The following is a 15,632-nucleotide window of genomic DNA, read 5'->3' on the forward strand; positions in this document are numbered from 1 at the left end:
TATAGGAAACCCATATAGTACAGCTAGAATATCTATGCATACAAAATGTACCATGTTGTGATTTGACTCCAAACTCCTACGAGGCCAATAGCTGTCCAGCACCAACACCACCCATCATGACTGCATCAGAACCCACCTTAGAATCTTTCAAGCTGAAGAGGCACCTTGCAATGTGGCAGGCGATGAGGTGAGAATCCCTCAGCACACACTGAAGTCCACTCCAAGGGCTCCTCCTACCCACTGCATTTCTGTACATTTCACTTCTAATAATTAAGGAAGTGGTCTTAGTTGGACATAATATACACTAGTAAGTAGGCAGAAGGTAGACTGGGGTCTCCCACAGGCCATTTTCCAGTGATCCACCAAGTACCTCTAGTTACTGGGATCTTTGCAAAGCTATCAGGAGCATGTGACCCCAACACTACAGCAATTACGCTGGCTACCAGTCCACTCCCAAGCCCAGTTCAAGAGGTTGGTTTTGACCTTTAAAGCCCTACATGGCTTGGGACCGGGGTATCTGAAAGACCATCTTCTCCTATATGTTGGTGGGTGACTCTTGAACCCCCTCACCTTTCCATAGCTGAGTCCTTAGAATGGCAGGTAAGAAGCCTGCTGGACAGGGCATAGGACTGACTGAAGAGAGCTGTACTGCAGTACCTGACATGTACCATAACGGTTCTAGTAAAAATAATAAGCAAACCACACAAAATTATCTTAAATCACCATGGTGCACAACATGTAATAATGCATTAGGTGTTGGTTTATTTTTGCAGATTTTAGGATTATATATATATAAAGTGACTGCTACTTACCTAAAGAAAATATTTCCCACAGTAGAACTCCATAAGACCAAACATCACTCTTAGTACTATAGATTTTATCAAATATAGACTCTGGCGCCATCCATTTGAGGGGCAGACGGGCCTGTAATGAAATCAAAGATTTTTGACTGCCCAAGGAACTCAGAAGTTAACCTGTCAATGCACGTGTTTACCAAATTAGATTCATGCCATTGCAATCCTATGCAGTCCTATGCCCATTCATTTCAATGGGCTTAGACTGGAGTAACTCTCTTTAGGATTGCGTTGTTAGGCTGCAATCCTAGGAACTAGGAAGTAAGTCCTATTGATCTCAATGGGACCTATTTCTGAGTATACCTTCTTAGGATTGCACTGCATGTCATTTAGGTTTCTTCATGAAGATTGATGGATCCTATGTAGAAAAAGAGGAAAAGTAACCTAGATTGAGTCAATAACATGATGCGTTGGATCCACACAGGTGCCGTTCTGCATTCAGATGGTGTCTTCTGCCCACAAAAGAACTGTTTTACAGCTCATGCCAGTCAAAAGAGAAAAGATGTTCTGTCTGTGCAAGAGTTTGCAGCACAATCTTTTTGTGCAAGCTGAACCATATGAATCAGTATAAAATATGATAGCACTGTGAATTCTTGCACAAGCTTTTATTTATTTATTTGTGGATTCTCTGTTTCATATATATGTCTCTCTCTCTATATATATATATATTTATTCTAAGTAAGTTGGGGAGATTTAAGAACATAAGATTTAATGTGGAAAAGAGGGGTATTAAGTATTTAAATACATAAAATAACCATCTATGCAAGCCCTTAGGGTAGCTTTGTCTCTAGTCATGTAAGCCCATAAAATGTTGGGGAAATGTAATATTGTACTTTACACGATCACCCAGTTGTGCAGTGCCAGAGAGGTGTGGAAGCCCTTTCCAGAAGGTCTAACTCGGGCTTTAGTCAATGCCCAAATAGAAGTCAAAGATATTCTAAGCAGCTTTGTTTATAACTAGCACAAAAACAAAACAAAAAACTAGCACGCCCCATGGAACAGCGGGAGCAAAAATGGAGAGGGGGATCAGCGTTGTGCAGTGTCATGGTGTCACTTCTTGGTACATACCCAGAAGCAACAGTATGGTGGCACGCCATGCTCTAAGAATTCCCCAGATCTCTATGGTAAATTTGGGAAGATTTGGTAGATTTGGGGAATTCCTAGAATGCTGCTTGATGCTGCAACGTCACTTCCGGGTGTGTCATGGGGTTGCACAATGCAGATTTCTGCAGTCCCTGCCCACCAATGCTCCTGGGGCCTGCGATGATCAGCTTCATAGGCCAGGAGAAGCCAAGATGTGTTTATTTTGTTTGAATATTCATTTTTTTTAATTTGGAAACTTCTTTTTGTAAGCTGCTTTTGGTCTTCCTGGGAAGAAAAGCAACCTAGAAATGCTTAAATTAAACATACTATCATTCGATTTCAAAGTAATGCTAAGAACGGGGGAACTCTGCAATGTGTGTAATCACACAGTTCAAACCAATTTGAGATTTACTCACCATCATTAATTCTGCTAGTTCCAGAAGGAGCAAGGGGAAATGCAGGGAACAGAAGCCCTGCCTCACACTGAGTTCCTGGTCTCACTTTGGCCTTAGAGATTTCACCAGGCATTTCAGGGGAGGGGCTGTGGCTCGGTGGCAGAGCATCTGCTTGGCATGCAGAAGGTGCCAGTTCAATCCCCAGCCTCTCCAGTTAAAGGGACTAGGTAGGTAGGTGATGCGAAAGACCCCTGCCTAAGACCCTGGAGAGCCGCTGCCAGTCTGAGTAGACAATACTGACTTTGATGGACCCAGGGTCTGATTCAGTAGAAGGCAGCTTCATGTGTTCATCATCATGAGTTCAAGTGTTCATGTACACTTTCAAGCCTTTCTTCATTGCACAAGGGACTCGATTTCTTTTAAGCAAGCAGAATATCGAGATTTTCAGAATGCTAAATTCTGCACCCAATATTAGATTAAGTGCTCTTTCTCCAACAGCAGAACCACACACAGCCCTGGACTACATATCCTGTAGCTTACTCTGTTCTGGGGATGTTACTCCTTAACACTTCCCAGATTTTTCCAGACAGTGACAATATTCTTAGCTTCTGATCAAAGCCTTTTAAATTGTATGCTTTAACTGCCTTTTGGGTGATTCTTAAAACCAGTTACACATTCAAGCTCACAAATAATCTGTCTTCGTTGGGTACAACCTCAGTATACAAATATTATAACAGTATGAAACTAGTGTAAAATCCAGAGGAGTTAGTGTTTTGTGAACTCATGTCTGTTGTGTTAGGATATTGCAGTTTTAGTATATGTTTTATGGTTTAAATGTTGTTACCCGCTCGGAGCCTGGCCTAGCTGGGAATGAGGTAGGGTTGCCAGGTCCTTCTTCACTATCAGCAGGAAGTTTTTGAGCGGAGCCTGAGGAGGGGGGTTGGGAGGGGAGGGACTTTAATGCCATAGAGTCCAATTGCCAAAGCGGCCATTTTCTCCAGGGGAACTGATCTCTATCGGCTGGAGATCAGTTGTAATAGCAAATCTCTAGCTAGTACCTGGAGGTTGGCAACCCTAGAATGAGGGTGGGCTATAAATGTAATAAATAAATAAAATATGAATTCACATGTTCTCAGGGGAGCCCCACGAGTGACATCAGGTCCTGGAACTGAAGCAATAGGTTCTGGGGCCAAGTTTTGATGAGCCCTGGCTGAAATTTAAAAAGGTAAGGTAAAGGTTCCCTGTGCAAGCACTGGGTCATTCCTGACCCATGGGGTTACATCACATCCCTACATTTACTAGGCAGACTTTATTTACGGGGTGGTTTGCCAGTGCCTTCCCCAGTCATCTTCCCTTTACCCCCAGCAAACTGGGTACTCATTTTACCGACCTCAGAAGGATGGAAGGCTGAGCCAACCTTGAGGCGGCTACCTGAAACCAACTTCCGTCGGGATCGAATTCAGGTCGTGAGCAGAGCTTGGACTGCAGTACTGCAGTTTACCACTCTGCGCCACGGGGCTCTTATGGCTGAAATTTAATCCCTGCTAAATCCCGATGAAAAAAAAGGCAAACTTCCACTTTCTTTTACACAAAGAGGTGAAGCCCTTTCACAGCTTCGTTTGGCAGGGCTAGCCGAGGAGCAAATATCAGCACTTAAACCATTCAAACCCCAGTGCCTGGGGAGCATTTCCGAGCATTGTTGGGGAGGATGCAAACGGTCCCTGTGTATACAACTCATCTGGATTGCTCATCTTCACATAAAAAATGCACGACGGCTTTCAGGGTCCTTTTAAGTGCAGAGAATGTAAACACTTGGAGAACATTTTCGCAAGCAGTTCAGCCCTGATAAACAATGGGGCAAATAAGGAGCAGCCGGCCGACTTACGTCCCCTTTTCTCACATAATCAGGATTCTTATAAATATCTCTTGCGAGGCCAAAATCACAGATCTTCACAACGTTGTTTTCAGATAAAAGGATGTTCCTGGCCGCTAAGTCACGATGGATGCACTACAAGAAAACAGTTGCACAAACTCACTGCAGTTCTTTAATTCTTAACACAAGCTTCCTAAATCTTTTCCATGATTTTAACTTTTTTTAAAAACATTGCTCCATTTCATGTTTTTGTATGAAGCCGGCCTAAAGATGACATATAATTGCAGTTTTTAAATGTGAGGCCCCTTTCAAAGCATATAGTTTTTGAAGAAGAAGAAGAGTTGGTTTTTATACCCCACTTTTCCTCTACCTTTAAGAGCCTCAAAGTGGCTTACAATCGCCTTCCCTTCCCCCTCCCCCACAGCAGACACCCTGTGAGGTAGGTGGGGCGTTCATAGAGAACTGTGACTGGCCCAAGGTCACCCAGCAGGCCTCATGTGGAGGAGTGGGGAATCAAACCCAGTTCTCCAGATTAGAGTCCGCCGCTCTTGTGGAGGAGCAGGAAATCAAACCCATTTCCCCAGATTAGAGTCCACTGCTACACCACTTAACTACACCGTGCTGGTTCTCTCTGAGAACTCAAATAGATGCACCGTTAATCTGCCAAGTATTACAAAGAGATGCATAAAACTGTTTTAGATTCTGCAGTTAATGTAACCTGAAACACAGAATAAAAACCAAAACAAATTAGGACTTCAGGATGAGATCGGTTGACTGGCTCCCCCCCCCCCGCCCGCCCTATTTTGGGACTTTTTAGTAAACCTGACAGAGACCGTGACCTGTCTCCAGGAATCCAAACTGAACTTGAACAGAAATATGGTTCTGCTCTTTAACTACCCAAACCAGTTCTGAAGAATGCTACAAATTCCCATGTTGCACATCAGCTTCAGTGCTTCCAGGCCACATTCTCCACGAATCAGGATGCAGCACCATTTCCAGTCACTCTGGGAATGCTGTTCAATACACATCTCCCCATCGTGAGTGATTCCCGCCACCGTGTCTCTTTCTTTAGATCCATGTCCCAACTCTACATAGCTAGCAGTTGCTGGACGAGCTGTGAAGTCTCATAATGTGTTAAATAAGGAACACAAGACAAATGAGGTTTGCACAGCTTGTGCCCCATTTATCCAGACACAGACTGCCAGCCACCTGTTGCGGCCCACCATGTGCTCAAATACGCAACATGTGCTCAACTACTCAAGAACTCCCAAAACAGAAGAGGCAACCCAAAACGCTGTCTTCAAGTATTATGATTAGGGTTGCCAACTCCAGGATGGGAAATACCTGGAGATTTTGGGGGCAGAGACTGAGGAGGGCAGGGTTTGGGGAGGGGAGGGACTTCAATGGGTTATAATCCAATGGGTTATAATTCCAAAGCAGCCATTTTCTCCAGGTGAACTGATCTCTGTCACCGAGGCATCAGTTGCAATCCCAGGAGATCTCCAGCCACCACCTGGAGGTTGGCAACCCTAATTATGATCAGTGTGCTTCTTGGAAGCAAAATGCTCAGGAGGACACCAACCTTCTGAGATGACAAGAACTCCATGCCTCTGGCCACCTGGAAACTGTAAGAAATTAGGTCTTCCATGGTGAGGGGCCACTTGTAAAAATCATCAGCATCTGAAATGAATCCAGCGCATACAAGATTAACATGACTTTGTTCTGCCAGCACTTTATGTGTGCTCCAAAGAATATCTGCAGCTCAGTTTGCTAGTCAGGGGAAAAAATTATTGCAAGTTGCCAAGAACTTATCCCAAGGGTAAGGACGAGCCCAATGAAACAGTCACACACTTTCCTGTTGAATTGTGCAATGCTCTAAATAAACTTATTTCAAACTATCTTTTCTGGGAGCTATCTCCCACGGATGTTTACTCGGGTGATAAATGGAGAAAGAAAATGTCAAAGATGCAGAGTGGGCTGTAAAAATATCTTCAGCTGCAGACAAAAAGGAAAGAATTAATACGTACCCTCCTCTTCCTCCTCCACATCGCTTAAACTTTTATCTTCCAGAAACCCAGAGCTTGCTAAGCTCTCGCTACTTGGGATGCTCTCCAGCCTCCTTTTTTTACCGCCGATCGGCTCAACATCCTTCTCTTCTGTCGTCAGCTCTACTTGAATGGATGCATCCTTTGAAGCCAGAAGATAAATCATTTGGGCAAAGTACCACAGGATAGAAGGGGCAAATAAGAGAAAAAAAGAGTTGGTGTCATAATCCAGCCAAAGCTAAACACTTTTGGTTTCAATGGTTAAGAGTAAAAGTGAGTCCTTCCCCCATCAAAATCAACAGAACTTCGCTTTGGCTCACTTGTGCCACCAGGTTTTTATGTGTGTGTTAAATGCCGTCAAGTCGCTTCCGACTCATGGCGACCCTATGAATCAAAGTCCTCCAAAATGTCCTATCTTTGGCAGCCTTGCTCAGATCTTGCAAACTGAGGGCTGTGGCTTCCTTTATTGAGTCAATCCGTCTCTTGTTGGGTCTTCCTCTTTTCCTGCTGCCCTCAACCTTTCCTAGCATGACTGTCTTTTATAGTGACTCTTGTCTTCTCATAATGTGACCAAAATACAATAGCCTCAGTTTAGCCATTTTAGCTTCTAGGGTCAGTTCAGGCTTGATTTTTTTTTTTTTTTTGGTAGTCCACAGTATCCGTAACACTCTCCTCCAACACCACATTTCAAACTAATCTACTTTCTTCCTATCAGTTTTCTTCAATGCCCAGCTTTAACACCTATACATAGTAATAGGGAATGTGATGGCATGAATTACCTTAATCTTGGTGGCCAGTGACATATCCTTACACTTTTTAAAAATGTGGTCCCATTTAATTATGTATGGACTGCCCTTGTGAAACAGCAAGATTTGCTGCAAGAATCTCTACACCCTTGCTGTGTGATCCTAAAAATAATTTCCTGGTAGTAAGCCCCCAGTACATTTGAGTAGGATTCTAAGTAGATCTGCTCAAGATTTTCTGTCTTGATTACTTTTTTGACTTGCTCAGCAAGACAAAGCCCAAGAGACTTCTCTCATTAGGAAGAAGGTAGAATGGAAAGAATGGGGGCATTTGAAAGTGTTACCTTGTTTGTGGAGAAAAAATTCCTTTTGCTCTTCAAGTAGCTTGATAAATTTCCATATTTGCAATATTCAACAATCACCATTAGCGGCCCTGTGAACAAGGGCAACACGTTTGTAGTGAAGATTTGTGTTCAGTGCATCCTCTATATTACCCCAATCCTGTGTTTTAAGGCTAAGTCATAATTTAAATAATTTAAAATATAATTTATTTTAAATAAATCCTTGTTGCTTTCATCTTATCCCAGCCCTGGTCTTTGACCTCTCTTTTCTTTCCCGACAATTGCTAGGGAGATTTGATCCAAGTTAGATTTCAGACCCGTGATTCATAAATGTATTTACACCAAACCCCACCAAGGCAAAATTCAGGTGAAAGAACTGTCACAGTTAAACACAATAATGTTAAAGCTATTTTATGGGCAAGGGTAGTAATGTAGCCCATCTTTCAAGCTATTTGTTTAGTAGGTAGCCCATCTTTCAAGCTATTTATTTAGTAGGAGGATAGAGCATACATTTTCTATTTATTTATTTCCTGTCTACCTCACTTGTCTCTCTAATTGAGATATGTGGTATACAAAGGAAATGAATATATGCCATCCTCCAGGTGGGACCTGGAGTTCTTGAATGATAACTGTTCTCCAGACTACTGAGATCAGTTCCCCTGGAAAAAATGGTGGCCGAGGCAAACATTTGGTGGCTGACTCCGCCTCCTGCGGCAGCCCTTTCGTTGCTGGGCCCACCATGCCATGTCAGAATTCTAAATGTGCCCACAGGCTCAAAAAGATTGGGGACCCCTGCTTTATGGTATACCATAGATTCTAAATGAAATCCCTCCCCCAATTTTTATTTTATTAATCTATTAAAACATTTATGTCCAGCCTTTCCCTGGGGTTCAAAGCTGCTTACAATAATAGTTAAAGCATTCCCAGCTAAAACCAAAATAGCAAACCCCAAATCTCTTCCCCCTTCCCCCTTAAAAGATGCCCACCGTTCAAATCCCTTCAGAAACCCTGGTGAACAAGCAGGCCTTGCAGTGCCTTCGGAAGATGTCCAAGGAGGAGGCCTCTCTCAGCTTTTCAGGGAGCCGATTCCACAGAGCTGGAGTCACAGTGAAAAAGGCCCTGCCGGGCTCTGGTAGATGCCAGATGGGCCATTCTAAGTGGTGGAAGAGCCAACAGACGGCTGCCTCGTGACCATAGAGGGCACACAGGGACATATGGCAGGAGGCGGTCCTTCAAATTCTCCCCTCCACAGGCACTGCCCCCAAATCTCCAGGAATTTCCCAGGCTAGAGTTGGCAACACTAATGGGGACCCAACGTGGCTTATATCATTCTTCCTCTGTTTCATCCTCACAACAAACCGGTGAGGTAGATTAGACTGAGAGTGTACCACTGGCCCTCTGTCACCCAGTGAGCTTCAATGGCAGAGTGAGTCTTCCAGATCACATGAATACATGAAGCTGCCTTCTACTGAATCAGACCCTTGGTCCATCAAAGTCAGTATTGTCTACTCAGACCGGCAGCGGCTCTCCAGGGTCTCAGGTTGAGGTCTTTCACATCGCCTACTTGGCTAGTCCCTTTAACTGGAGATGCCGGGGATTGAACCTGGGACCTTCTGCATGCCAAGCAGATGCTCTACCACTGAGCCACAGCCCCTCCTAGTCCGAAACTCTAACCACTCCAGTACACCAGCTCTCTATCTAACTATATACATATTCAGCTGAGCACAACATTGAGAACTAAGCTCCAGCAAACGGCAGCTCAGCGTTTAATCTGGGTACCTCCACTCTTTGTGCAAGCTCCCAGCAGGTTCACAACATTAAGATGATGACCAATATGGATCAGGATCTTCAGTTCAGTCATCAGAGCTTTATACTCACTGGCCGTGGCTCCTTCTGCAAGGTCGAGAGAAAGTATATAAATAGGAAAAGTCAGGATCAAGCCCCATACTGGATCTTTCTAGCTCAGTTCATTGCCTCACCCCTTTCACACACACACACACCCCATGCTGATCACCAATTGTGATGTGTCAGTTATAGATACTTTTAAAGAAACCCTTCTTTGAAGATCTAGCAGATTTTGCACCAGAAATGTGTCACAGGAGCACACGAAGCTGCCTTATACTGAATCAGACCCTTGGTCCATCAAGTGTAGTATTGTCTACTCAGACTGGAAGTGGCTCTCCAGGGTCTCAGGCTGAGGTCTGTCACATCACCTAATGCCTGGTCCTTTTAACTAGAGATGCCAGGGATTGAACCTGGGACCTTCTGCATACCAAGCAGATGCCCTGCCACTGAGCCACAACCCCTCCCCAATGATACTGTCCTATGATATTGACTTTGTTCTGCTGGCTCTTCAAGCCAAATCTGTCTGCTTCTTGTAACCCTGGTAGCTGGATCTTCTGTCTGCTGATACCTTCAAAGCCCATTTCTCTCTCTGCATCCTCAACTTGTAAACATTTTACTCCTGGAACAGTCCTTCTGAAGCTTGGAAATGAATCATTAGTATCTCAAAGTTTCTCTCTACTTATTCGTCTAGATGGCGCATATTTTCATTAGCTTAGTGTCTGATCCTGACTGTATTTCTACACTTCCTATGTATTGGGGAATTTGAGTGGTTTCTTGTACACAAATGGAACCAGTGGTGTCTCTCAACTCTAGAGCTGAGGCTGGCCAGTCACCTCTGCACAGGAAGGCCAGGGAACAGTTTTCAGTGCTATGTATAATAGATCTAGGGTTGGATCCAAAACTCACTTTCTGCTGGCAGAAAGTACTTCTGTCAATGAGAAGAGGGGTGATTATTTTCACTGATTATTACGGGCTGCCAACTCTGAATTGGGAAATTCCCAGAGGCTTGGAGGTGGAACTTGGAGAGGGCAGGGTTTAGGGAGTGGTATAATGCCATAGAGTCCATCCTCCAAAGCAGCTATTTTTTCCAGGGGAACTGATCTCTGTAGTCAGGAGATCTGTTGTAATTCCTGGGAGATTACCAGGTCCCACATGGATGTTGGCAATCCTACTGATTATACCCACCTATTTAGGGTTGCTAACCTCCAGGTGGGGCCTGGAGATCTCCAGCTGTTACTGCTGATCTCCAGACAATAGAGATCAGTTCCCTTGGAGAAAATGGCTGCTTTGGAGGATGGACTGTATGGCATTGTACCCTGCTGAGTTCAATCCCCTCCCCAAACCCTGCCCTCCCCAGAAACCACCCCCCAAATCTCCAGGTATTTCCGAACCCAGAGCTGGCAACCTTACACCTACTGCAGATTAGGGCTACTAGCCTCCAGGTGAGACCTGGGGTTCCCCCAAAATTCCACTTCATCTCCAGAATCAGAGATCAGTGCCTCTGGAAAAAAATGGATGTTTTGGAGGGTGGACTTTGTGGCACTGTACCTCACTGAGGTCCCTGTCCTCCCCAGGCTCCATTCCCAAATCTCCAGGAGTTTCCCAATCTGGATAGGGCAACCCACTCCCCCCCCCAAATCCCCAACCAGGGGACCTGACAACCCTTCTGCAGATCCCCACTTCACCCTCAAGCTGCTCGTTGAGGGTCCTTTGTCCTTCAAGGAACAGTATTTCGGGGAGTTCAGCCAACCCATAGTTTTAGATAAGCACTTACAGGCCTACACCACTGTGTAGGGGAAGCTAGAGTTCTTCTGTAGTTGAGTGGCACCTTATTTATTATTTCCTGCACAGAATCGTGCTGAGAGGTGTTGAGCATAGGGTTGCCAGGTCCCTCTTCGCAACCGGCGGGAGGTTTTGGGGGCGAAGCCTGAAGGGGTGGGGTTTGGGGAGGGACTTCAATGCCATAGAGTTCAATTGCCAAAGCAGCCATTTTTCTCCAGGTGATCTGATCTCTAACGGCTGGAAATCAGTTGAATTAGCAGGAGATCTCCTGCTACTGCCTGGCAGTTGGCAACCCTAGTTGAGCACCAAAGTCTCCCTGCACTACACAGCAGCTAGGCAGGCTTCAGCTGAATGCTGCCCAGCACCAAAGGAAGTGCAAAGTTCTTAATTTACACACATTCTGAGCCATTTTAAAAATGCATGCAACTTTATTTGTTTAGAAAATGTGCATGCTGCCTCTCCAGAACCCGCTCAAAGGAGCTCACAACTAAAAAAATATAAAACAGTACCAAGTAAATTAAAAAAAAAAGCAAATAAAAACAAAAACAAAAAGTCAAGCTAATAAAAACAGGTAATAAAAACATGCCAGGGCATAAAAACAGCACAAAACAAACAGAGCATGCTAAAATGATATTGATAAAACAGTCCTCAGGCTTGGAGCAGACCATAAAATAGCTTTTAAAAGATGGATCCCTTTAGTTAAAAACTTAGTTTAAGAGAAGTGGTTTGGCCTGGTGCCTAATAGAATATATAGTAAGTTCCAGTTGATCCTAGGTCTACCAACCTCCAGGTGGGACCTGGAGATCTCCCAGAATTACTCCAGACTAGAGCAAACAGTTCCCCTGGAGGCAATAGCTGCTTTGGAGGGTGGACTCCATTGCATTACATCTCTGCTGAGCTCCCTCCCCATATTCCAACCCCAAATTTCTAGGAATTTCCCAGTCTGGAGTTGTCAAACCTAGGTGAACCTCAAGGGAGAAGGCATTCCAAAGGCTCTAGTTACACAGTTATTAAAAAGATCACACAGCTTCAGTTTTGCTTAGGGTTGCCAGCTCCGGGTTGGGAAATACCTGGAGATTTTGGGAGTGGAGTCTGAGGAGGGCAGGGTTTGGAGAGGGGAGGGGTGATGTCCTTCTGAAGCCTGGAAGGCACAGAGTCCAATTCCCAAAGTGGCCATTTTCTCTAGGGGAACAGATTTCTGTCACCTGGAGATCTCTAGGGGAACTAATCTCTGTTGCCTGGAGGTTGGTAACCCTAATTTTGCTGCAGATACTGGGCAGCTGAAAACACTCCGAACACAATAAAGTGAGACAGAATCAGGCTGTACCATACCTTTCAGCATCTTGACAGCTACCACTTTGTATGTGGGTGATTTTTTTATCCCAAAAGCGGCTGCTTGTACTACTTTTCCAAAGGCCCCTCGCCCAAGCGTCTTTCCTATATCAAAAACAAACTAGGTTTAATTTTTTTTAAAGTCTTTGAATGCATCCATATTAACCTGTTCATTACATCTTAAAATTCTCTCTAGTTAGTGCCAAAACTGTAATCCTAGTCAGGGGATCCCTGAATTTACTTATACATTACATATTCACATACACACACACTCTACTGTTGCATTGAACCATGCCCTCAACCAGCATTTCTCGTATTTTATGTCCCACCAATTACTACCAAAGAACTTGGGTCTAACCATGATAGAAACAAAAAGCCCACTTTCCCCAAGAGCTACATTTACATGTTTACAGGTATCGTTATTCCATTTACCCTTTACAATAAGTTTTAGGACCTAAAAAGTGTTACTGGTAGCATGCCAGAAGGTCACAGATAGATAATCTGTGGCCAGCCCTTGACAAAGAGGTTGAAGGAGAGTGCGTTCTTAGTAACTGTGTTGAAAACTCTGCATCCCACTAGCGGTAAGCATACTACCAGTTGAGAGCCACTGCCCTAAACCATTTACAGCAAATACAGAATCCCAAGTGATCAAACACAACATTATGAATGTAGACAGGGGGAGGGCATGGTTGGGAAAGTGGGGGAATGATAGGGCTGCTAACTCCAGGCTGGAAAATTCCTGAAGATTTGGGGGTGAAGCCTGGGGAGGGAGGGGTTTAGGGAGAAGAGTGACCTCAGCAGGTTATAATCCCATAGGGTTGGGCTTGCCAATCTCCAGGTGGTTGCTGGAGATCTCCCACTATTACAACTGATCTCCGGGCAACAGGACTCAGTTCCCCTGGAGGAGTGGCCACTTTGGCAATTGGTCTCTATTGCATTCCCTCCACTCTCCAAACCCCTCTCCTCAGGCTCCACCCCCAAAATCTCCTGGTATTTCCCAACCTGGAGCAGGCAACCCTGCATAGACTCCACCCTCCAAAATAGCCATTTTCTCCATGGGAACTGAATTGTATCATCTAGAGATCCCTCCAGGAGATCTCCAGACCCCATCTGGAGGCTGGCAACCCCAGGGAATGAATACTTGTAGCTTTTTCTGTGTCTTTTTTTAGGTGTAATAGTAAGATTGTCACAGACCCTGGTAAAGGCACAGTCTTATTCAAGATACACTCGGGTTTCATTTGAACCAACATCCATATCCCAACTATATCGGCTGAGGTATACTACAATAACTGGAAAACATGGAGTAGACAGGAACCGCCATCACTAGCCCATGCTTCATTCATTCAGTCATTCCCCTTATGGGCACAGGAATGGACTTTGGTACCCATAAAGTCTTTATGAAGCTCCTGCCCAGAGATGTTCCCAGACGTTTTGGTGCCTGAGTCAGCAAACCTCAGTGGTACCTCTCATAATCATGGAAGTACAATAGTAAACTCAATAACTGAAAATGTACTGCTCTTTAGTAACATTTTCAAAATCTGCCTCTTGAAGTGTGTAATGCTTATGTTTATAGAGTACTCAGAATCTGAACTGGTAATTCAGCTGGTTTATTTAACTCTATTCAGAGGGTTCTGGTCTGTAAACGGAAAACGGTGCCACAGACCCCAATTCTTGTCAGCTTCTTTTAAAGAGATTGCTTCTTACAAAGTAGGTAATTTAACCCACCCATTTGTTTGGGCCGGCCCCACTCCTGCCCCCACGACAAAGGTTCCTCACCTGCCCCAGAGCTGCCTTCCCACTTCTCTGAGGGCCCTTCTCTGCTCTGGTAGGAAGGGGGAGTATAACATAGGAACTTCATGCTGCCATGGGGCCCTTAGGACCCACATGCTGGCCAGGGGGAAAATCCAGCAGTTTTAAGCTTATCCTCAAAAAGCTCTTTTGTTAGACTGAGAATTTTGTGTCTGTTTTGACCAATAAGAGCCCATTTAGCACACTGGAATAAACGATTTATAAAACTCACTCTGTACTCACTAAAAACACCCCAAGGGTATTCAGCACCAGCATATATGCCAGATATGTTTTCCATCTGAAGAAGTTCAGTTCCATGGAAAACTCTCATAAAAGCCACAGATTTTTTTTTTTAAAACCTTCTAATATTCTGTTTTTAGTCACATTACATTTTGGTGCCAAACATGGGCTTTTAAGCACTTGTACAGCATATCTGGAAATTTTAAATCTTGGAGCAAATTCTTCTCTCTTTATAAGCTACCAAAAAAAAAAAAAAAAACTTCTCCCCAGCAGCTTCAGCTGATAATCACATACAGAGGAGCTGTATTACAAGTATAAGGTGCAATCCCTTTTCCACTGTAACTGAAGGCAGATCTCACATTGACATTCAGTTATTCCAGAGGGATCTCCCTGATGCAGCAAGAAAAAAACAAAGGTCATTTATGCATGGGTGCTTTCACCCACGTTCGCCCCCGGTCTGTCTGGGTTGTTCCTTGGAGTTATGCATGAGTTTTCCGTCCATTAGAGATGACTTCGCGGCCAGCCTTCACAAATCCCGGGTCTTCCCATTCCTGCAATAACCCCATTCTTTGATCTCTCCTGAAATCAGTACCTTTTTTGAAATTGTTTTGTAAAATGGCACTTGGGTTTTCGCCGGGGGTGGGGAGAGGGGAGCTGGATGTTTTTCTCACAGTAAGCACTACAGCCAATTATAAAGCAGCATTTTCAAAGGGCGGGGAGACAATTCTGGATTCTGGATTCTGGATGAGCTCAGTGACTTTGCTGGTGCATAACAAATTTTGGATTTGCAACAGAAAAGTGTGGGTCGAGTGAGCATCAAACCCCAGGTAAAACTCCCATGCATAAACAACCAAAGAATCTTGGGGCACCTTAAAGGCTAACTGATATATTGAGGCTGAAGTTTTCATGAACTTGAGCCCACCTCATCTAAGACAAGACTGTTATAGTTCCAGATCTTTTATTAGAATCGTAGAAACATAGAGCTAGAAGGGACCTCCAGGGTCATCCAGTCCAAATCCCCACACACATGGGGACTAGTTCTTTTGGCGTCAGTCAAACTGACAATGATTCCCTTGAAATCTGAGACTTTCAGACAAAATCTTCTCCCAGATGTTAACACCTTTCCTGGTGCCCACCAAGTGTTCCTAGAAAGTGGGTAGGATCAGGTGGCTATCTTGTCCAGCAGGGTTTCTGCTTGATCACTGGAGATCTGGTTAGCCGTGCAGATTAAAATAATGTGTTGTGCTAGCTGTTAATTTTATTCTCACGCTTCTTTTTCAGTGTATTTTTTTTAAAAATACCCATCTTATC

The 15,632-nt window shown here is 44.3% G+C and overlaps 1 protein-coding gene across 1 annotated transcript in view; it reads right to left on the reverse strand.

Moving 5' to 3' along the window:
• Positions 1 to 15,632, reverse strand: part of FLT1 (fms related receptor tyrosine kinase 1) — a 128,860-nt gene that overhangs the window by 20,024 nt on the left and 93,204 nt on the right. The window contains exons 17-23 of the mRNA XM_056858160.1: positions 12,294 to 12,398; positions 9,114 to 9,227; positions 7,338 to 7,426; positions 6,233 to 6,392; positions 5,788 to 5,885; positions 4,218 to 4,340; positions 813 to 924 (exon numbers count right to left, since the gene is read on the reverse strand). Coding sequence (XP_056714138.1) covers positions 813 to 924; positions 4,218 to 4,340; positions 5,788 to 5,885; positions 6,233 to 6,392; positions 7,338 to 7,426; positions 9,114 to 9,227; positions 12,294 to 12,398 — 801 coding nt within the window. The remainder of the gene's footprint in view (positions 1 to 812; positions 925 to 4,217; positions 4,341 to 5,787; positions 5,886 to 6,232; positions 6,393 to 7,337; positions 7,427 to 9,113; positions 9,228 to 12,293; positions 12,399 to 15,632) is intronic.

The sequence above is a fragment of the Euleptes europaea genome, chromosome 12 (assembly GCF_029931775.1).
Source record: "Euleptes europaea isolate rEulEur1 chromosome 12, rEulEur1.hap1, whole genome shotgun sequence".
Classification (NCBI taxonomy): domain Eukaryota; kingdom Metazoa; phylum Chordata; class Lepidosauria; order Squamata; family Sphaerodactylidae; genus Euleptes; species Euleptes europaea.